Here is a 22831-nt window from a genome sequence, read left to right on the forward strand (position 1 = left end):
TAGCCACCCCCTAGCCCAATGGCTTCATCATATGTCTTCATCTTCTTCTGCATTTTTTTTCCCCTCTGTGAGATCAGAAAAACACAGAATTTTTCTATAGTGATAAGACACATGACCCTTCTCCATAAGGGATACTTGTATGCCCTTTCTTTCTTTTCAGCTTTGCCTATCCTGCACACATTTGTTCCTGCAGTCTGCTGCTTTTGCTCCTTTCAAGCCTTCTGTCCCTGCTGCTCTCACCATCCCAGCCCTGCGGGCATCCTCATTTCGGTCAGCAGGGCTGTTCCTTTCCCTCAGGTTCTAGGGAGGGAGGGAAGGAATAGGGCTTCCAGACTGACCATCACAGGAAAACCACTCACAGGAAATAAAGGGGCTTTCTTCCCTCCCCCTTCAGTATTTCCAATTTTCTTCCTTTTTATTACCTCTGGAACAGAGGAGGAGCCCTCTGTTTATGCAGTAGATTTTAACCTGCCCACACTTGTGAATAATGCCAATTTTATTTCTGTCATCTCCTAGGTTCAAAACTAAATTTCATTCTGTTTCTGTTGCTGTTCATCCCACATCTAAGAGTGTAGGTCATCATATCCTTTCTAACTGGTACCTTTGCAATGGTACCTCCCCCCAGCTTTTTTCTTTTTACTAATTCTAAAGAAAAAAAATATCCTGTGGTAACATTATAAGGTAATTTGACTTTGGTGACAAAGAGTGCTCATTTGATTAAGAATCAGAAATTGAGATTTATGAAGACTCAAGCCTGCTACTAATCACTCTGAGACCTTATACAGTGCACTTGGAGTCCATAAGCTGTGGTTTCCCCATTTGTAATAGGGTGCTATTAAAATATGTGCTCCCACAGGCCTCTTGGGAAGACCCTGAGCTCATAACCATTCGAGACTTTGCTTCCGGAGACACGACCTCCATTACATTTGTCTCTCTTCTGGAACACAGGCCTTTTAACATTTTTCTACTGCAATGTAACTTCAGCCATTCAGGAAAATAGACATTTAGATCATTATAACTAAACTCCACACCTCCTGCTTTCACCCCTTGATATATTCTCGAGACTGCTTCCCACTCCCTAATGAGGGCCCTTCCAGAAGTCACCATGAACACTGCTTCTGACAAAGCACTGGCACAAAGCTCTGGGGATAACGGTGTCATCTTTTCATGTTCAGTTATTATATAATTAGATTTACTCTAACTTTATTTTTAGAAGGAAAATGTATATATCCCTTTAAGGTTTCTTTCCCTAACTTCCAATAAATTCTATGTTAAAAAGCTTTGTGATTTAGTCACTGAGTCAACAGAACAGCCAGAAAAATGACTCCATTTCTTTTAAAAGCAACAACCCCTGATCCCTAAGTTTTATTCCCAAAATTGACACTAAAATTGAGAAAAACTATGTTGAGATGCTCTGAATCAGTAGGTCATACCTGCACGCGCGCGCGCGCGCGCACACACGTATTTTTAGGCACTATGGGGAAGTAGATCCATTGATGTGTTTATTTTATCACCAAACAGGAATGGAGGGTTTGGTTGATAATGTTAGCACATCCTACAGCTCACTGATCAAGTGGCCCTTCCTAATTTTCAAAATACAAACTGTGCCTAACACTAATACTTATTGAATTTATCACCTTACAAATATTACGGTGGCAATTAGACAGATAAAATGGATCACAGTACAAAAAGAAAACTTCAAAAACTAGAAAGGAAAACAGAAACACCATTTTTACTCAAAATCACAGTGCTTGAAATACAGCTGTTGAAAGGAAAGCAGGAACACACCGTGCTTGGCTCCAAGCAGGTGGTCAGATGAGAGAAGGCAAGCCAAAAACAGAAAAAGAGAAATCAGGGGAAAAAATCTAGCTAAGTAGACCAGTGCTCAGGACCTCAACACAAGGAATACACATATACAGTTGACCCTTGAACAAATGCATTTGAACTGTGCAGGTGCACTTACATGCAGATTTTTTACAGTACACTACTGTAAATGTATTTTCTCTTATGATTTTCTTAATAATTTTCTTTCCTCTAGTTTATTTTAAGAGTACAGTATATGATACATATAACTTAAAAATGTGTTAATCTACTGTTTATGTTATCATTAAGGCTTCTGATCAACTGTAGGCTATTAGTAGTAATGTTTTAGGGCAGTCAAAGGTTGTATGTGGATTTTCCACTGCAAGGAGGTCAGCACCCTAACCCTCACATTGTTCAAGGGTCAAGTGTATTGTGAAAAAAAGAAACTATTTTGTTGAACCGAATGTTGAAATGAACCATCCCTAAACAAAATCTATGAAAAACTCATCTGGATTTGAGAGACATAGATCACCTTCCTCAACTTAAAAGTGGGGTAAACAACCCAGTAAATCCATCGTAAGTTGGAAATATCACAAATTTAAAGTACATTTAATACACCTAACTTAACAAACATCACAGGTTAGCCTAGCCTACCTTAAACATGCTCTGAACATTTGTTTGCAGTTGGGTAAAATCATCTAACAAAGCCTATTTTATAATAAGGTGTTGAATATCTCATGTAATTTATTGAGCACTGTAATGAAAGTGAAACAGAGAATGGTTGTAAATGTATCACTTGTTTACCCTCATGATCGCATGGCTGCCTGGGAGCTACAGCTCACTGCCACAGCCCAGCATTACTAGAGAGTATTATACTGCTTCTCATTATCCCAGGAAAAGATCAAAATTCAAAATAGAGTTTCTATTGAGTGTGCATTGTTTTCACACCATTGTAAAGTCAAAAAAATCAGAGGTTGAGTCATTATAAGTTGAGGGCCATCTGTACATGCACCTGAGTTCCAATTTCTATAAGAGAAAGAGAAAATGAAAAAAGGGGTGCTCAGTCTTCTAGATTCCTTTGGCATTTTCCTTGGAAATTCATAGTATAAACCCCTAAAACTGACATCAACACCTGGAAGTCAGTTAACTCTCAATAAATGTTCTTGGAATAAGTGAATGAAGAATGAGGAAGAGTGACAACATATAATATTTACTAATACTCCTCTTCCTTCATGAAATTTTCTGGATTTCAACAAAAGCCTGGCTAAATGAGACCTCATGAAAATCTTCATTTTGTCTAAAATCCCTTATTTTACAGAGAAAGTAATATATATCCTTTCAGATTTTAGGGATAAAAGAACAAAGTCATTCTTGGTTAATTTTCTTCCTTATAGAATGACAACAAGACAAAGAGTCATAGCTTATAAGTGTCAGCTTATATCTCTTATGGTGATTACTAAGAGTATTTGTATAAATAATAAATTAAGATAGAGGGGTGTTATATGCAAACAATGAATCACGGAACACTACATCAAAAACTAATGATGTAATGTATGGTGATTAACATAATAAAACAAAACAAAACAAAAAGATAGAGGGATAGGCACATTTCATTACCTCATTGATTTAATTATATATTGAGCATATACTACATCCAAGGTAGCTTCAGGTCATGAAAATCAAACAGTGGCAAACATCAGCACAAAAATTTTAGGCTGTGCTAACATAAGATACCACTAAATGTATGCATAGGTCTCCAAACTATGGACACTAATTTAACACGATTAATTCCAGTGGCTTGAACTGTAATTGGGAAACACTTCTGGGAGTCTACATCACCTCTCTCACCTGGGTAGTTCACAATAGATCATTCCTAGGTTGGTAAGGTGTTTGCCTATTTTTAAGATGTTTAGATAGAGAAAGTTTACTCCTTTATTTAGCAATCTTTCCTAGAAGTCAGTAACTCAATGAACTTTGCTTATATCTATACATTCTGTGAGATCTTGTGTTTTTAACTTAGTCTCTTTTCTCCTCTGCTACTTCCTCTGCTTCTTCCTTGGATGAGACAAAAAAACCCTTTGGAAGCCACTTATTTATAATTTAATGTGTCACTCTCACTTCCCACCTACTCTTTAACTGGGCACTTGATCTCAATCCCCTTACCTTTTCTAAAATCCAGATAAACAGTTGCTAAAATACCTTCCTGAGAGGACTTTTCCACACCAGGGGCTCAATGTACACAAGAGAAGCAAACCAAAAGATGATATATTTGTATTCCAGAGCACAGGGACCATTTTGAAATCAGAAAAAAAGTGGCCTTGGGTAGCGTCACTGAAGAAGACATTTCTTCTTTTAGGGTCTCATTTAATCTGCTCTCAAAGGACATTCCCAGAAGTTGGGGGTGGATGGCACTGTAGTTCTAACTGCTAAATGGTCATTAGTTTTCTATTAATGGGCACCACATATGGATCTGATAAAGACTGAGCCACCAGCCTTTGTACGGCATGTGCATGATTTTAATTACCCAAAGGTCCAAGTGTGAATCTTTAACATATTGGCTCATCATACTATGCTTCAACAAACTGGGTGAAACCAAAATACAAGATCTCCTAAAAAGAAGATGGCCCTTTTCTCCTCTTGGTGAACTAGCTCTCCTTTCTAATCACGGTCTGCGTGAATGTGATGATTTTTAAAGCCATAAAAGGAATGCGCCAAGGAAACTGAACATACAGTAACATTCTTAGCCAGAAATCTATGCCCTTGCTTCAAAAACTCTCATTACTCTGACTCAACTTTATTTTGGTTCCTATTTAGAGTACTGAAATTGATATTAGAAGATATTAAAGTCACAAATATGATGATATCATCTACTCAGACCTGTGCATTTCACAGATATTTGCACTTTAGACCACTATTAAGTGTTTATTAAAATGATACCAAGGTTCCAGAAACAAACACAGAAGAACTCATGAAGTTAAAAGGTTTTCATTAGTTTTGGGTTAACATCAAATTTTTATTTATCAAAATGCACTGAGAGGAAAAAAAGTCCCAATATGACCCCATGATGGTCGTATCCATCATCTTATTAATAATGCTACTGATGCAGAATCCAGTGCAACTCTGATGGCCTTGAAAAGTGTTTACTACTGCCCTCAGTAATTGATGGGGTAAGTAGGATGCTTATTTTACAGGCATCTATTAAGCTACCAAGTATGGTCTTAGGAATATATACCATCCATTCTTGAACAAGTACAGTTCTCAAGAGATCATCTTTTCAGTTGTCGTCATCATGATGTCATCATCATCACCACCACCACACATACAGCACAGACTGTGTTCTAGGTTCTGTTCTCACTTAAACAGGTAGACACTGTAATCACGCCCATTTTACAGTTGAGAAAACTGAGAGTGGAAATAAATTGTCCAAAGACCCATAGATCACTAGTGGTAGAGACAAGGATTAAACCCAGGCTGTTTGGTGCCACAGTCCTGCTTGCTCTTGGTAATTGCACTAAAGTGCCTCTTTGCTGAGATTCTAACATAGATAAGAGGAGCCTAAGAGGGAAATCATACAAAATTACTATAACATATTGCCACCTTTCTACAACACCTGTGCTTACAGAAAACAAAAACAAGATTAACATGAGAAATGCTGCTATAAGAGATTTCTATTTAAAGATTTCTAGGAGACGTTGGGAGAAGTCGGCACCCAGGTTTTGAATAACAATGGTCCCTACATATACTTGAAGAAGTAAAAGGATGGAAGGAAAAGGGTGACAATGACTCTCCCTGGAATCTGTGACAGCAACATTTTGAAGAGCATTTTGAGAAAATGAACAAAAAGTTTGACAATATGGTGTGGCGAGGGTAAGGAGAAACAAACATTGACATATTGCTGGTAGGAACGTAAATCTGTACAACTTCTTTGGAACGCACTTGGGCAATATCTATCAGTTTTTGTAATGCACTTATCTGTTGACGTAGTTAATTCCACTTTTAGGGATTTATCAGATAGACATTCCTGCAAAGACTAATAAACAAAAACATGTGTTTTTGTTTGTTTGTTTTTTAGTTTTAGCAGTAGTAAAAAGCTGGAAAAAATCTAAATGTATATCAGTAGGATATTGATTTAATCAACTATGGTATCTCCATAAAATGCAGTATTATGTGACCATTAAAAAGAATAAAGGAGACCTTAATATTCTTACATAAAATAGTCCCTAAAATATTTTAAGTGAAAAAGAGCAAAATTCAGAAGAATGTGTTAACATTGTGTTAAGGACAAGGAAGGGAAAAAGGGGTAGAATATGGTTATAACTGTATGTTGTATACTTATGGATTATCTTTGAGAGAATATACAAAAGACTGATAATTTTGGTTGCCTCTGAGAAAGAGAATTTGGGTTCTAGAAAGAGATAAGAGAATTTTTACTTTTCCTTTGTTGCATGTACAGTTTTTTAACTATTTAAAAAAAAAACCATGCTGAATTAGTATTTATTAAGAAGAATTTAATATTAAATGTTTAGGAAGCATCCTACTATCATACTCAAATCTGGCTATTATTTATACTATTAGTAAACTTGAAGTGTTTTATGTTATAAAAAATATAAAACATTCCAAAGGGGGAAAAATGATGTATTATTTTTTAAAAATCAGGTTTTGAGAAAAGTAGAGCATAATCATTTAATAGGGAAAGAGAAACTCTCAGGTGTGATGTTGATAGTTTGATACACAATACATTATTATACAGAAGATCCCGCTTTGTGATTTGTCATCTCCACTAAAACGCTAAGTGATATGATCAGGCAAATGACTGACAGTCATGGTTATCCAAATCTCGGAACAAATACCAAAGAGGGTTCAGAATTTTCTTCCCAGAAGACTTTTAATAGTGAAGAAGTCAGCCTTCCTGTGGACCTCAGGTATGTGTTTCTGAGTTAATGGGATGAGCTAAACAATTCAGCTCTGGGATTTCTAGATAAACTAGGCCTAAAGATGAAATAGCATAGTCCAGTACCATAGAGAGGGAAGAAAGAGAAAAAGGAAGCAAAAACCCCCAAAAGCCTAGTGTAATAAACTGCATTTCACCAACCTAGTAATTTATGCCTAAATTAAGCAAGAAACACCCACACACTGTTGACTTGGCCAAGACATTGGAAATTGAGTCTGCTTAAAAAAAGCCTAAGGCACAGAAGCTAATGCAAAAGGCAAAAAGCAACTGCTAGGCAAACTGGTACGAGAGAAGGAATATTTAGTAAATACTAGTAGCCTTTAGAGGTATGACTTGGAGGTATCATATCCTTATGATGTTATTTTCATATAGCTCTTATATAATTGTACACTTCTATGATGATTCAAAGATAACAGAGTCTGTGGAAGGGGACAGGATTATCAAAGCTGTTCTCTCACACAAGTGACTACAGGATGGCACTGAGTGTTTTAAGGTCAGTATATTTTTGTATGGCACTCTATTTCTTTTCTCCTTTATATCTAAGAGGAAAACACTGAACCTTGTTACAGATAAATAAAGACTTCAAGTTCAACGTAATTGGGGGGGGTTCCTACATCTCCCTAAATAATCAGGCATGTACACAAACTCACAATTTCCATATGATATATACACCTCTTTTTAGAAAGACTGAGAAAATGACCATACACAGAGGAATCAGCCTTTCAGAGAAGGGAAAGGCTAAAAAACAAAAGGATGAAATTGATAGTTATTCTTATGTGTTCATTATAGTCATTCATGTTGTCTTCATCTGTCATTAATATGACTATACTATATTCATTCAAGCTGTGCTGCACATAGCTTGAAAGGGAGAGAATAAAGTAGGGGCTAGGAAATCAAAGGGCAGAGTCAAAATCAGACAAGGTGAAAAACAACAAACCTTTTTCCATACTTTGATTTGAGCAAACGTCCATGAGACCAGTAAGAAGTCCATACCTGTTTTCAGAACCGCACACTTCTTAGGGTACTGCCAGCCTCATGGAACTGGAACTGTAGGAACTGATTTTCTCCAAAATTCCCCAGAAAGTAGCCCTGTTTTCTTTAGCAGTGCTCCAGGCCACCCTGTAGTTCAATCACCATGATGACTGCCAACTCTGTTGATCTTTTGCAATTTAAAACTAAGTTCTAAGCTGGAAATTTCCTGATTATATATTTTTGAATATTCCTGCCAATTGAATCAAATCCAGCAATGTCCCAATTTCAACCAAAGGCCTCGATTTGTATACTCTCTAATATATGTCTGGGGATAGAAGCCAGAGAAGAATTTATGTGTGGTATTCTTGGACGATTTGGAAAGCAGGAATAGCAAGATTTAGAATGAGTAATGATAAGTATATCATAGATCTTATGGGGAACGACAAAGCATTGGAAAAGAGAAAGAGGAAGGAAGACAGAGAAGCTGATTAAAAAACAAACAAAAAACCTGTTTCCTCTTCTTGGAAACACTCAGCACAGAGCTGGGCCAAAGTCATTGACAGAAGGACCAGATAACAAGGGCCAAAAGAAAGAGACTTTCATTCAAGATCACTATCCTCTATTATGGCCAGTTGTCTTCTCCTTACACTAGATCATCCTTCTTTTTCATGCTCTTTTCTCTAAAGAGTGTCACACAAACCCTTGGAAACAGCCATTTACCCAAACATTTTGTAGCAGATGAAGAGGAAAAACATAGATGATGGCATTCTGTATTTTACCTGACTTTCCAGAGGACATTCTAAAAAAGGATTACTGGAAAAGTGCATGAACTTAAATTCAAACGTGGTTAAAGCTTAATTCAGTAAGTATGTCCCTTCAAGGGAAAAAAGCAGCTGTGTTCTGAAACGTGAGTAATAACACCCTCTGACTTCTATTGAAATGACACCTGAGACATAACAGGAAAATCCCTCCCTCTGAAACTCAGGCTACAAATCAATCTCATCACAAAAACTGGGTAAAAGGAAGGATCTGCCCACCGATTACCAAAACAGCTTTAGATCCCAGAACAGACTGAACTATGAACTTTGACATCTAGTCCACAAGGAGAGAGGTTTGAGAAGTTCTGATTACCTGGACCTGTTTTAGTTGCCTAGCCTTCTCGAACTTTTCCACCCAACTGCCAATAATGCCAGGGATGGAAAAAAGAAGATACATGATAAAAATTATATGTCTTTGAATTCTTAGTTTTTCTTAAAACCTAAGATTCATAAACTAAATAAGATTCACACTTATTTGCATTCTTCAGCATAACATATCACTTTGGTCTCAATTCAAGTTTTTACTCCAAATCAACAATTAAGATTGACTTCAAGAAAATATGTCACTTTCACTTCGTGACTCTTCATTCCCCTGGGTGCACATTTATATACCTCAGCACTCAAGGTATTAGATTAAAGGACTCCTGCTTTGTTTTGTTTTCTTTGGTTTCTATTCAACCACTGTTCATTTAGTGGGCACTATGTATTCTTCCTCTGATGTTTTCCCCAAAATTAACTTCCTCAGTATGTTAAAGGTTTATCTTAAGAATTCAAAATTGATTTCCAAAATCCAATCTTGGCTCTTTACCTAAATATTGAACTAAAACTAGTTATACTCTTTCTATACTGTGATCAAAGTAGGGAACACATATTTGCTGACATATTTCTTCTCAATGATGGTTTTGGGGGCTCTGAATAGAAAATCTTTAATCACATTTAGAAACCCTGCTGGCATCTATGTCCTGGAAAAGAGGCATTGCCATGGGATGTCTGGGTGGTCAGTCGGTTAAATGTCTCCCTTCGGCTCAGGTCATGATCCCGGGGTCCTGGGACCAAGCCCTGAATCGGGTTCCCTGCTCAGTGGGGAGCCTGCTTCTCCCTCTGCCTGCCGTTCCCCCTACTTGTGCTCACTCTCTCTCTGACAAATAAATAAAATCTTTAAAAAAAAAAAAAAAAAAGAGGCATTGCCTTCCTAGAATAAAGAATTCTGGAATGTGTCTAAAGATGACTTTTCATGGCTGATCAGATAATATATGTGAAATTAATTGCAAGATAAAGTGTGGATAGAGCACAGAAAGCAAGTCCAGATATCCCGATCAAATAACTCCTTCAGTTCTCTATTCTGCAAATAAGTATCTAAGCCAGAAGATGCTAAGTTCAACTTAGAATGAAAATTTTCCACCTTCATGCTTTCCATAAATGAACTATAATTTTTTTAAGAAGCCAAACACAAATGACTACATATTATATGATTCCATTTATATGAAAAGTCCAGAAAAAGGAAGATTTATAGAGATAAAAGCAAACTGGCAGTTGTATAGGGCTAAGGGTAAGAGCAGGGATTAACTGCAAATGCACATGAGGAAAATTTGGGGGGTGGGGGTGATGGAAAAGTTCTAAAATGTGATTGTGGTGGTGTTTGGACAACTCTATACATTTAATAAAAATCACTGAATTGTAGGCTTACAGTGGATGAATCTTGTGGTATAGAAATTATATCTCAATAAAGCTGCTTGAAGAAAGAGAAAATGCCAGTCTTTAGGGAAAAAAAGGATGTTTCAATTAGTCTTTTAATGATCTAAATATCATGAGAAATTTCTGGCTAATTAGAAATGTTTAAACACAGCAAAATAGGACATTGCTTAAATTAACTGAAAATGACTCCAAGACAAGCATAAAGCACTCTACTTTAGGAAGTGCTTGTTTATATCAATTTTTTACATTTCTTTTCCTTTGTTAATTTACATGGAACATTTGGCCCCCCCAAAAAGTGTTTTGGGCTTTATTAGTTTGTCATTCTGATAATCAATCTCCCAAGAAAGAAGGTTAAACCAGTAGCACCTTTAAAATATGATAGAATAAAGAAGCAAATGAAACATAAAAGTTGGATTATTTCCTTTTCTGAATTTGTTCCTACTGAAAGGCCCTAATGAGGAAAGAAGTAAAAAATGAAGGGGTCATACTGAGAATCACGTGTGTTAGGTGCTCAATCAGTCTAATTTCATCTTCCCAGATCCACAGGAGGAACATATCCCCAGCTTCCTTTGGGTTTTGGATGGAGTCATGTCTGAGAAAATATGGGCAGAAGTGATGTCCATCACTCCAGGCAAGGCAATAAAAACACACTGCCTTAGGGGCCCCTGGGTGGCTCAGTCGTTAAGCGTCTGCCTTCGGCTCAGGTCATGATCCCAGGATCCTGGGATCGAGCCCCGCATCAGGCTCCCTGCTCCGCAGGAAGCCTGCTTCTCCCTCTCCCATTCCCCTGCTTGTATTCCCTCTCTCGCTGTGTCTCTCTCTGTCAAATAAATAAATAAAATCTTTAAAAAAAAAAAAAAAAAAAAAAACACACTGCATTATATCCAAGCTCTTTCTCTCTTCCCTATGATATGGCTGGAAGTTAGAACTCCAAGATGGTGAACCCAGGCCATGAAAGAGACCTGGATGCCTGAATTACTTCCTTGAAGAGAGCTGGCATTGGCACTGAATTTTGCCTGAAGGAGAAATAAACCTGTCTTCTGTCGAGCCATTGAAATGTTGGCATTGTTTGTTATAGCTAATTGCCCTAATTACCCTAGTTAGTTATTTAATTATCTTAACTGATATAAGATGCTATAAGACTCAAAGTATATTTCTTTCTTTCTTCCTTTTGTCAACTAGACCTATTCTTTCCCTCCTGCCCATCCTTCCTCTTTCTCTTCCGGTTCTCTGACCTCATGACTCCAGTTAATGTTCATTTCTGAGGCAGAGGAAGAAATACGTGAGTGCTATTCAGCCTGCACTTCATGAACACCCTTCTTCAAGAACCAGAATATTTGAATGGGATAAAGTAAGTATAATAGGCTGTAATTTTTCATTCAGAAGAGCCAGAACGTGTCTCAAGACTTGGGTTAAAATGTTGCATTATCACCAAGAACAACGCTTTGCCCGCCCTTTGAGAAAAAAAAAAAACCCTACAGTGATAAATGTTGGGAAAGAAATGTCAGAGTTGGCAGCCACCTTCTGGGTCATGAACTTTGCTTTTATTTTCTGAAGCTTTCAGTAGTGGAGAAGTGCATTCTGGTTGCTCTAATGTTTTTGGTCCACCCCTGAGGATTATTTCCCCCAGAACAATAAATTACCATTTCAATTCATTTTCAAGTTGTTTCCTTATCCAGGTGCCCTTTCCTCCTTTTCTGCATAAAGAGCAAATGCAAGGAAAGAAGAGAGGACCCACCCCAATTCAGAAACCATGCCCTGGGCCACACTCAGCCCGTTACCCTCACCCCAGCCCTTCATCTTGCCAACCCCAGCTCCCCCCAACTCCATAGTCAGAACAGAAAATAATTCAAACAAAAAACAGCTCATAAACAGTAAACAAAATAAAGTCAGTTTTTCTTTTCTTTAAGAACAAAATGAAACTTGAGGGAAAACTTACTGGAGTTACAGTTTATCCTGATACAGTCTAGATGGGGAAAAATAAATGAAAGATGAAATTGCATCCTTCAAGGTAACAGCTGCAGACATCCAAAAACAATCAGTCCACCCTTCCGGGGACAGACACACGCAAGAAATGTGGCCATTTTATATATATACAGTATGTACAAGTTTAAGGGTGGGTGTATATGTACAGTATATTATTTAGTAAAGTTGGATACATATATATATACACACACACACATATATATACACATATGTATAAAGATATATACTGGTATACATATATATCCACAGTAGACACCGAGTATGCTGCTCCTTTTTTTTTTTTTTTTTCAAAAACCTACTCATTTATATAAAGTATTTCAAACCTGAACTTTGAAATATTAATTTTGTTCAACTTGGAAAATTATGTAAAAATTTCTCCACCAAATGCAGATTATATTCTAGTTCCCCCTATAATGATTTTCTTAAAATTTATCTTTAAAAATAGCATCAACACAATTTTTATATTAGTTTTCCAAAGATATATTACCAATCTGACACATTGTTTATGTTTTTAAAAAATCTGTCCATGAAGTTTCTCAGTGCAGTATTTAACCCTTTCTCTTTTTCTAAAAACAAACTCCCTCCACCCTCTTCTTTGCTAGGGCCCCAGATGCTATAGAAATTTACATAGGCAGACGTGCCATTATCCCTAGAGAAAAGGAAAGGGTTAATACCACCTGGTCATTTCCTGTCATAAAATGGCCACTTGCAAACAGCTAACCGCACAAACACCCATCCCAGATTTTAGAGAGGTGGGGTTGGGTGTAGGGTAAAAGGAGTTGAATGCTGTTATCACAATTGATGGGGTTCTCTGCTACTGTTTCAAAGGCTCCCAGACCAACCCACTCATGAAGCCCATCTTCGCCTTCCTGCCTGAATGCTCAGACTGAATCAAGTGCCTACAGCATTCAAGGAGAAGGCGAGACAGGTATATGGGGAGGAGGTCTTGGGCACCTTTGACCTCCTACCTATTTCAGTCTGTAATTCTGCATCTTGAGGGAAGAAAATTCTTTGTTTTTACATTTTTTAATGGGAAAGAGAGGGAAGAAAGGGTGCTAATCTTCCAGTCCTGGTAACCCGACAGGGTATCCTATGCCAGAGTTCTGAGTATCTATCCTTTTATTAGTATCTGTTTAGAGTCATGAACACCCAGCGCAAAAGGTCTAGAGTCAATGATTATATTTGTAGGGGATTGGATAGAACAGTTAAAAAAGGTCTCAGATTAGTTGTGACAAAGTTGCCCAGTTGAACCTAAATTTGACTTATCATGGTGGGAATTCCCATAAGAATTTGTTTAAAGCTGGATACTAAAAAGTAAAAGTAAGACAAGAAGAAGAAAAAAAGTTACAGGAAAAAAATACAGTTAGAAACTGAGCTCCTCTGCCTAAGACTAACCCAGTAGTTTTGGAGGACTCCTAAAGGATAATGCCACCATTTGAATTTCCCAAAGTAAACCATTTTAAGTAAGCAAGTGAAAGAGGAACCAGTGGCAAAGGACAGGGCAGAATGAAACTATGGAAATCCAGATAGGAGAAATCTAGAACACCCAATCATTCTGAGGAAGGAGGCGGTACGCTTATTTGTTCCCCAGAAGAACATCTCTTGAGAAAAATCTGGGTTTGGTTTCGTGCAGTTAGGTTTGTCATGTGTCGTCAACCGCAACAGAAAAGTGGGAGCAAACAGCCCTGGAGCAACTGGTACGATCACCAAACAGAGGAGGCCATTCCCCTGGTGAGGACTGGGAAGGGGAAGGGCAAAGTAGGGAGGAAGGGGTGGGGCTTCAGCTATGGGTTGCACCTGCCATCAGCCAAAGCTGGAGAAATGTCCCTTCCTGATGTATTCAGGAGAGAGGGGAAACAGTTGTATGGGCATGCTTAAGAGAGAAGGGACGAGAAAGAGTGGGCCTAAAGCAACAAACCTGAGAACTGTCAACAAGAAGGCATTGTCTTCCTTCGTTTCTATGCTGTTGAGGATTTTATTTTTATTTTTTAAAGATTTTATTTATTTATTTATTTGAGGGAGAGCACAAGGGTGGGAGAGGAGCAGAGGGAGAAGGAGAAGCAGGCTGCCCGCTGAGCAGGAAGCCCAACGCTGGGCTTGATCTCAGGACCCTGGGATCATGACCTGAGCTGAAGGTAGATGCTTAATGGACTGAGCCACCCTGGCACCCTGAGGATTTTATTCTTAGACAAGGACCTGGTCTAGAGAGAGGTGCTGGGTTCACTCAAATGGTTCCATGAACTGAATGGTGTCTCTAAACCAATGTGAGGACTTGGAGCTTTCCAGGTGGTAGACAACTGGCTAAGCCAAGAAGTGATGAATTATTTTGATATTTTACCTGAAGAATAAGTGGTTCAAGAAAAAAAATCTATCCCAGTGCCTTGCTCATAGGCTCTGAGAGGGTAGTCTTGATAGTGAGGATGTATTTTTTAATGAAAAGTGAATCCAGGGAATTGGGCTGGAAAAGCAACTTCCTTAGATCTATCTTGAATAGCAGCCAAAGTTCAATCTCTGCCTTACCCTTGGCAAGGTATCTGAGGGGTGTATGTGTGTCTGTGTATGTCTGTGTTGTTCATCCTGTTTCATTTAGATGTTTTTTTGTTTTATTTTAGTAAATGAGAAATTATTATTTTCTAGATTAATAAGCTTTGGGTTGAGAGCATGGAAGAGGTGAATGTTTCTAGGAATTGTATGTTTTCACCAATGCATACTGTAAACAGTTGTCAGCAAGCCCATGTTGCCAGAGAGAGAGAGCGCATCTGGAGAATTTGAATACAACTAACCAAACTGCATGACACTCCCTATGAGCCTCCACCATTGAAGAAGGCTTGCTGGTGTTCTGCTGAGGATTCAGAAGGGCCATGAATGAGATACCGATACTGACTGACTTTTCAGCTGTATGGCCCAATTCAAACCAGGCACTAGGGAAAAAAGACTCCCTCTGTGCATGTTTAAAAGTTAACCATCATGAAAGCAGTTAGAAGTCATCAAGACTGCCACAGTACTGACCTGTGGAGATAACAGATAACCCACGCTGACCCAGCATTTTAGAAACCCGGGTTCTAGTCTCAGCTCCACTATCGACTTTTTATGTTAGCTCTGAAAAGTCCACATTTCTTTATTTGTCTCACATCTGTAAAAGTAAGCATAAAAACACTTCCTTGGTTTATCTCACAAAATTACTGGCTGACTGAAATAAGGTTTTTGAATATTTAAATATACTATAATAACAAAATATTATATGTTTTAATTGTAAGGGATCAAAATACGATTGATCAATAGCCAATCTCTCAACTTTCAAAAACTGTGTTTTAGGACGCTGTGTGTTTTAGGACGCTTTTCACGCCTGCTCTTACCACACCCAGCTGTCTTCAGAGAGCAAGGCCCTTAGGAAAGCCTAGTCTCCTTGACATTTAGGAGATGGATAGATTACATCAGAAAAATATATACTAGGCTTTACATCATGAGCTTATATACGTAACCAATTTGAAATAAACTGTAATATCATTTGTGCATAGTCTAGAAAGGAGACACAACTGAAATGGTGAACAAAATGATCATTGGAAGTTAGTTCTTGCAGAGAGTATGAATGCAAACCCTACTTAGACATGTTTTCTTCTTTAACTAAGTAAAGGGAAATATGAACTCATAATAGGAGAAAACATTCACAAAGGGGTATATTTTGGGGAGGAAAGGAAAAGAGAACCTTTAAATAAAGCATGAACGTAAAGAGTTTTGTATACATAGGCACAGGGAATTTCAGTTCGGTTTTCCATGTTAGGTTTGAAAGAAAGGTAAATAAATTCAAACCAGTCATTCTGGTGAACCATACTCTTCAGGGAAAAAAGAAGTCATTATTGCTTCTGAAAAGTACAGTGCTCTCCAACTCCATCTTACCTAAGATATCTCAATTTCGGAGGAGCTAGACTGAGTGTATGCTAGAAGGAATCAAGACACAAATGCAGTCTTTTTGAGGGGCACTTCTCCCAGATTTGGGGCAAAGTTTAAAATAGAAAAATAATGTTTCTAGGAATACACATGGGAACTTTACTAACCGCGTGTGCTCGTACAAGCGCATGTGTGTAAAAGAGAATCTGTCCATCTCCTTCCTCATCCCCTTTTATCTTCCCCCACTTGTATCTTCTTCTAAGATATGAGACCTACCACAATTGGCTTTCTCATTTTATAAAACAATATCTAAGAAGGAAAATCTATTTTCTGTTTAGGGACATTATACATTTCCCCAGGATCCCATGGTGCTAATCATCCTTATATATGTGCTTCTCTCTTACTTTGAAATAGATTCAGAGTTAAAAATTGTCTACATCTTTTTCTGTGAACTATTTAGGATGTTATGTTCATTTTTTTGTTTATTTGGGTTTTTTTTAATTCTTTTTATTTCTTCCGCTATTTTTCAGGGAAGTAAACAATCAGCTACTGGTTGTTGGTTTTAGATCATATACACTCTTTTGTTGGTTTGTTGGAGGTGGGGAGGATGGTGTAGGGAAGGGAAGGTGGGAGGGTCAGGGGTATGCCAGCCCCTGCAGGCTGCTCAGTACGCTCTGTTCTCAAGGCTGTTTGCTATGCGGGCCGCAGGCTTTGGGCCTTTGAAGGGTTGAATACCATCTTTTGATTTACCATGGCTGATGGCGGGGAGGACTGAAAACTCAAGAACACAGAGATCCAGCAAAAAGAAATACAAAACCCAAAAAAACCAAACACACATATACACAAACCAAAGAAAAACCAACAGACACACTGACAACAGAAATCAAGTGAGGTTGGACAAGAACAAGGGCATAGTGTTGTAAAAGTTGCAATTTGGAAGAAAAAAAAAGGCATAAGTAAAGCCACTGCTCAAAACAGTCCTCTGTGTCCTAGAGATTTTTAGAATTGTAGTGTAGGCATTTTCCAAGTGCAACCAGTCAACCTGACATTAGGTAAGACTGGTATGGATTCCAAACTCCACCTCCCCACTAGGCCATCTAAGGTTTTATATGGTCTTGTATCTGGTACATTTGTCCATCATGTCTTCCCCATGCCTCTGACAAGCCATTCCACTGGAATCTTTGTAAAGGAGTTCTGTATCCAAACATATGCTATATACCCAAACAAATCCATGGCTTAGAAAGCTTGGACTCAGCCATACCACTCATCCTGGTGACAGAGGGCACTGACTTTCTACTGAGTAGAAATGAGGTTGGTTTCTTTCCTTCCAGGAATCAAGAGGTTCCCATCCTCCACAGAAGATCAATTAGAATCCAGTCAAGAAGGTCAGTAGCAGGAGCAAATGTGAGGCCATCATGAGGGGAGTTTACAAAGTATCTATTACAGATAATTACAGTGGAAGAACAGATCCTCTCCCAATAAAACTGTAAATTTGAAATTGTTGTAATTTTTCAATACTAAGGAAAAATTCATATATACTACATGAGGAGGACAGAGGAATTGGTGAGTAACAGTGTGAAACGACAATCTTGATAAAAGGGGCTGCTAGACGATGGGGAAGAATGTCAGGAAGGAAGAACGGGATACATATCAGGGGCCACATTCTCCTTCCACGTGTCAGAGACTCTATAAACTTACAAAATTATTTCTCCAATGGGACAACAGAAACAATCTGACTTGTCCTCCCACTAGGAGAAAGTACAAAGAAATACCAGTGCCACCAGAATTCCCCATTTGTGGGGAAATAAACAATGCAGTTCTCATCCTGCTCACAAAGCTTAGTTCTTTCCAACCCCAGCCTCCCATTTTGCCTCCATTTGCTGTCTTATCTCTGCCCTCAGCTTTGACTGTTTTGAGTGGTGACCAAGCAGTTGGACTTGATGGCAATGTGACTGATCAAAAGATGGACCAAAGTAGCGTGTTTTACACAAAGCTAAACGGTTCCAAAAAACCAAGAAAGGAAACTTAAAAAATAAACAATCTAGGAAAAACAAAAACAAAAACAAAAACAAAAAAAACCACCACTGTCAGAAACCAGAAATTGACATCAAAACCTCATGCAGAAACAAGGAGAAGGTGTTTGTTGCTGTTGGGTTTTATCCTTGGTCTATTAAACAAGAGGTGAGCAGCTAACTTTTAAGAAACAAACAAAGAATTCAATCAAACCAATGAAAATCAGAAAAGAAAGGGAAGACAAGCCCAAACAAAGTGGCAGAGGGTACTTCATACGATACCTAAGTTAACCATGAGCTTGACACGCCCCCCATCCAGCTCCAAGCGCAGGGTGTCCGCAGAGTCCCTAGATGTAGTAGCCACCAGCAGTCCATAAGCTCGCTGGGACATGAAGCGGAAGGACACATCCTCTGCCTCAGTGTGCATGACCATGGGCATGATGATCTTCATATACATGCTGCCATCGTAGCTCAAGATGGATGCCTCTGCAAAGAAGAACGGAAGGGATTGTCAGGATGAAGGATATCAGAGTTTCCCTTTGCTTCCAGGGTAAGGACAGTAGGGTAGAGAGGGCGCGAAATTTGTAGCCAGGTGACTGATGTTGGATAGACCTCCAGTGTCACCACTTTTAAGCTCTATGACCTTAGGAAGACCACTTAACCTCTGAGGTTCTATTTCCTTATTTGCCTTTAAAAGGCATACAGTGGCACAGGTCCCTGCCCTCCCATGCTCACAGACTTATCAAGTGTACCAAATGAAATAAGAGATGGGAAGATGTTTTACAAACGTGAAAATGCTCCCCACACATAGTAGTGATTTAATGTCATGTGCTATAGACAAAACAAAAATGCATTAAACGAAACTTAGACTCCTGAAAGTATTTCAAGGACGAGAGGAGGGTGCCTGGGTGGCTCAGTTGGTTGGGCGACTGCCTTCGGCTCAGGTCATGATCCTGGAGTCCCGGGATCGAGTCCCGCGTCCGGCTCCCTGCTCGGCGGGGAGTCTGCTTCTCCCTCTGACCCTCCCCCCGTCATGTACTCTCTCTCTCTCTCATTCTCGCTCTCTCAAATAAATCTTAAAAAAAAAAAAAAAGAATTCTCTTTTAGGGCGTCTGGGTGGCTCAGTCGGTTAAGCAGCTGCCTTCGGCTCAGGTCACGATCCTGGAGCCCCGGCATCGAGTCCCACGTCGGGCTCCCTGCTGGCGGGGAGTCTGCTTCTCCCTCTGACCCTCCCCCTCTCATGCTCTCTCTCTCTCTCTCATTCTCTCTCAAATAAATAAATAAAATCTTTAAAAAAAAAAAAAAAAAAAAAGAACAGGAGGAAAGCAGCAATTTATAACCACCAAAGCAAACAGACATTTGCCAGAGCTTCTAGGAGGAAAGAGTAGCAGCCCAGCCTGGTCCCAAAACAGCCCTAGTGCCCAGGCACTGTATGAGTTTGCTTGACTCATTCAAAGAGGATCTACAGAACCAGAGCTAGAACCACCACCACAAAAAGATAATGACACCCCGAGAACCAGTAATTCTACTTTCATTCAAATAGCCCTTGTCTGAGGAAGGAAGAAACTTGCTTTTGTTTGATGCCTGCTCTAGCCCACGCGCTTCGGCTAGGAGCGCCCCTACTCCACTCCATTATGTTAACTCTCTTAGAGGCAGATGTTAACATCTCAAAGTCAGACAGCCTGGATTTTAAGCCAGTATGTCCAGTACAAATCCAGGGCCCGTTTGCAACACCATGCTGCTCAAAATGTGAATGTGTTCAACTGTTCATTTAGCAAATATTTTTAGAGAACACTGAGAAGAGAGTATCACTCAGATTCCTATGAAGCCAACCTGCCACTGGGCTCAGTATCTGGCACTAAGGAGGCCCTCCTTAAGTATCTGCTGTTACCAAATAGTTGCTACCTACCTACATGGACTATGGAGGGTTTAAAAGTGAAAGAGAAAAGGTCCTTACTCTGAAGGGAGACATGGCATGTGCAAGTAACTGTACTAGAATATAAAAATGGTTAAATGACCCAGGAAATATATGTCAGTAAGACCAGGGGCACTTAGGAGAGAGAGACTGTGGCAGGTGAGTAGAGAAGTGGGAGTAGAGTTTGACATGCTCTTAGTTTGTAATGAAAGAGGTAATGGCATCAGATTTGTCAGTAGATAAAATAACATCTCTATACACATAAAGGAAAAAAAGAAGGGGAATGTTCAGACAAAAAAAAAGCTATTCAATTTAACAGAAGCCATCTAGCATATTTTGAGAAGTAGTTATATAACAGTTATTTGAGATTACAATAAAATCAATGGACTTGGATAGATACTGGGAAGTAAGTGCATGGTTTTAGATCATGAAATACCATGATGCATTCATTTCTGATATTGTGTACCAGGCACTCTTTTAGGTGTTGTGAATGTAACAGTGAACAAAAGAGACAAACATCTTCTGCCCTCATGTATAAAAGAAATCAGAACGGGAAGAGACCAGGTCAACCACATGGAAGGTACTCAGGATAGTCTATGTCATCATCATATCACCACCCTATTTACACAACACACAAAAGGTCCATGAAAAGCAATATAAATATACCTGCTCATTCCTGAGAAGCAACCATCACCTGGGTAATACCCAAGACATGCTAATAGCCGTACATTACCATGTGCAAACTCTAAAAAGATCACAAATAAAGGTGTAACAGTTGCAGACACTATCACAATAAAAGATATATTATGAAGATGTATTCTTAAATGGGATACATAATCTAAATTTAACACATGCTCCAGATGTGAAAGAAACTATTTTATCTTCTGCAAGACCAGAATCAAAGAAGATAAAAAATGATAGTTAAAATTTATTGGGCACTTCCTGCTTGCCTGGTGCTTTCTAGAACTTCACATGCATCAAGACATTTAATGCTTATAAGAACACCGCAAGGAAGAAAATATCAGTATTGGCTATTATAGATACCAGGTCACGCAGCTAACAAGTGGTAGAGCTGGGAGTTAAACACTTCAGTTTGATTCTTATGGCTATATCCTTAACCATTCTGCCAAATTGTCAGAGGGCTACGCCAGGAGCACACCCATGTTTCTAAGCACTGAAATCATATCTATAATGCTTCATTCATGGAGTGTGGTGTTCTTATGTGTGTGTGTGTGTGTGTGTGTGTCATACACACATTATTATTTAAAGCTGTACATTATTTATGGACATATAAAATTGTATAAATATAAATACATACATTTCTAAATATGTTGTATATGAATACGCACAATGCTTTTTGTTTGTGCAATCATGAACACTATTAATCATTATTACTATGTGCCCTCTACTATACACACCCACACATATGTACACTCCTTTTTAAAAGAGATTATTCAGGAAGCCATGAAATGGTTGTTTTGATGTATTCAACTTAAATACAATCCAAAAGTAATGGTCACTTTTATCCCTCTGGATATGCCTAGTGCCAAAACATATGTATAAGTAAATGCATCTTTATGTCAATATTGGTACTATCAGAGAAAAATTCCATATGAGTATGTAGTTAAATGGCTAGTGGTACAAAAAAGCGTGTATCTCAATGTGTACCTTTGTGTGAATCTCCGTGAGTGTGTTCTATGATCAACCTAATATTCTTAAGGGGAGTGTGATGAAGCAGAAAACTTAATACAGGAATCAGCTGAGAAAAAAATCCATTCCAGGATTCTTATTAATTTGCTTAAAAATTTTCAAACACAAGGAGCACCATGAATAAAGTAATACTTTGAGGGAGAAAATGAGTCTGAATAAGGAAAGTTATTCAATCTGAAACATGTTGGACTAGTGAGTTTTGAAAGACCACATCACAGGATGCCCACATAATGGTACTTACACAGTTCCCCTATTTTGTTCCTCTTTCCTTATTTACTATCTCCTTTAATCTTAAATGAATATTTCCTGGTATACTAATTCCATTCCTTTAATGATTCTTTACTATGTTTTTGAGCTACTTTCTTAGTGGTTGCTCTAGGTCTTACAATATACATCTTATCAAAATATATTTCATCTTTATACTCAATTCCCGTAAGATACAGAAACTTTACTCTTACATAGCTCTCTTCCCTTCCTCCTTATTTTGTTATTCTTATCCACATTATGTCTATATATGTTACAAACTCAACAAAACTTTGTTATAATGATTGCTTTTTAAAAACATATGTCTTCTGGGGGCACCTGGGTGACCCAGGTGGTTTAAGCATCTAACTCTTGATTTCAGCTCAGGTCATGATCTCAGGGTCGTGAAATCCAGCCTGCATCAGGCTCCACGCTCAATAAGGAGTCTGCTTGAGATTCTCTCTCTCCCTCTTCTCCTCCCGCGCTCTCTCTCTCAAAAATAAATAATTAAATCTTTAAAGAAAAAACTAAAAAAAAAAATGTCTTAAGAAGCAAAGAGAAGGGGCGCCTGGGTGGCTCATTTGTTAAGCGTGTGTCTTCAGCTCATGTCATGGTCCCAAGGTCCTGGGGTTGAGCTCCGCATCAGGCTCCCTGCTCCATAGGGAGTCTGCTTCTCACTCTCCGACTCCCCCGCTTGTGTTCCCTCTCTTGCTGTGTCTCTCTCTGTCAAATAAATAAATAAAATCTTAAAAAAAAAAAAAAAAAAAAGAAGCAAAGAGAAGAAAGGAGAGCTCAAATATATTTATAGAGTTGTTTTTTTTTTTTAATTAAGCTTATT

The 22831-nt window shown here is 38.5% G+C and overlaps 1 protein-coding gene across 1 annotated transcript in view; it reads right to left on the reverse strand.

The window, feature by feature from the left end:
* Positions 1-22831, reverse strand: part of NRXN3 (neurexin 3) — a 1463404-nt gene that overhangs the window by 919640 nt on the left and 520933 nt on the right. Inside the window, exon 6 of the mRNA XM_034993352.1 lies at positions 18408-18611. Coding sequence (XP_034849243.1) covers positions 18408-18611 — 204 coding nt within the window. The remainder of the gene's footprint in view (positions 1-18407; positions 18612-22831) is intronic.

Source organism: Mirounga leonina, unplaced genomic scaffold (genome assembly GCF_011800145.1).
Source record: "Mirounga leonina isolate KUSES-001 unplaced genomic scaffold, KU_Mleo_1.0 Mir_82, whole genome shotgun sequence".
NCBI lineage: Eukaryota > Metazoa > Chordata > Mammalia > Carnivora > Phocidae > Mirounga > Mirounga leonina.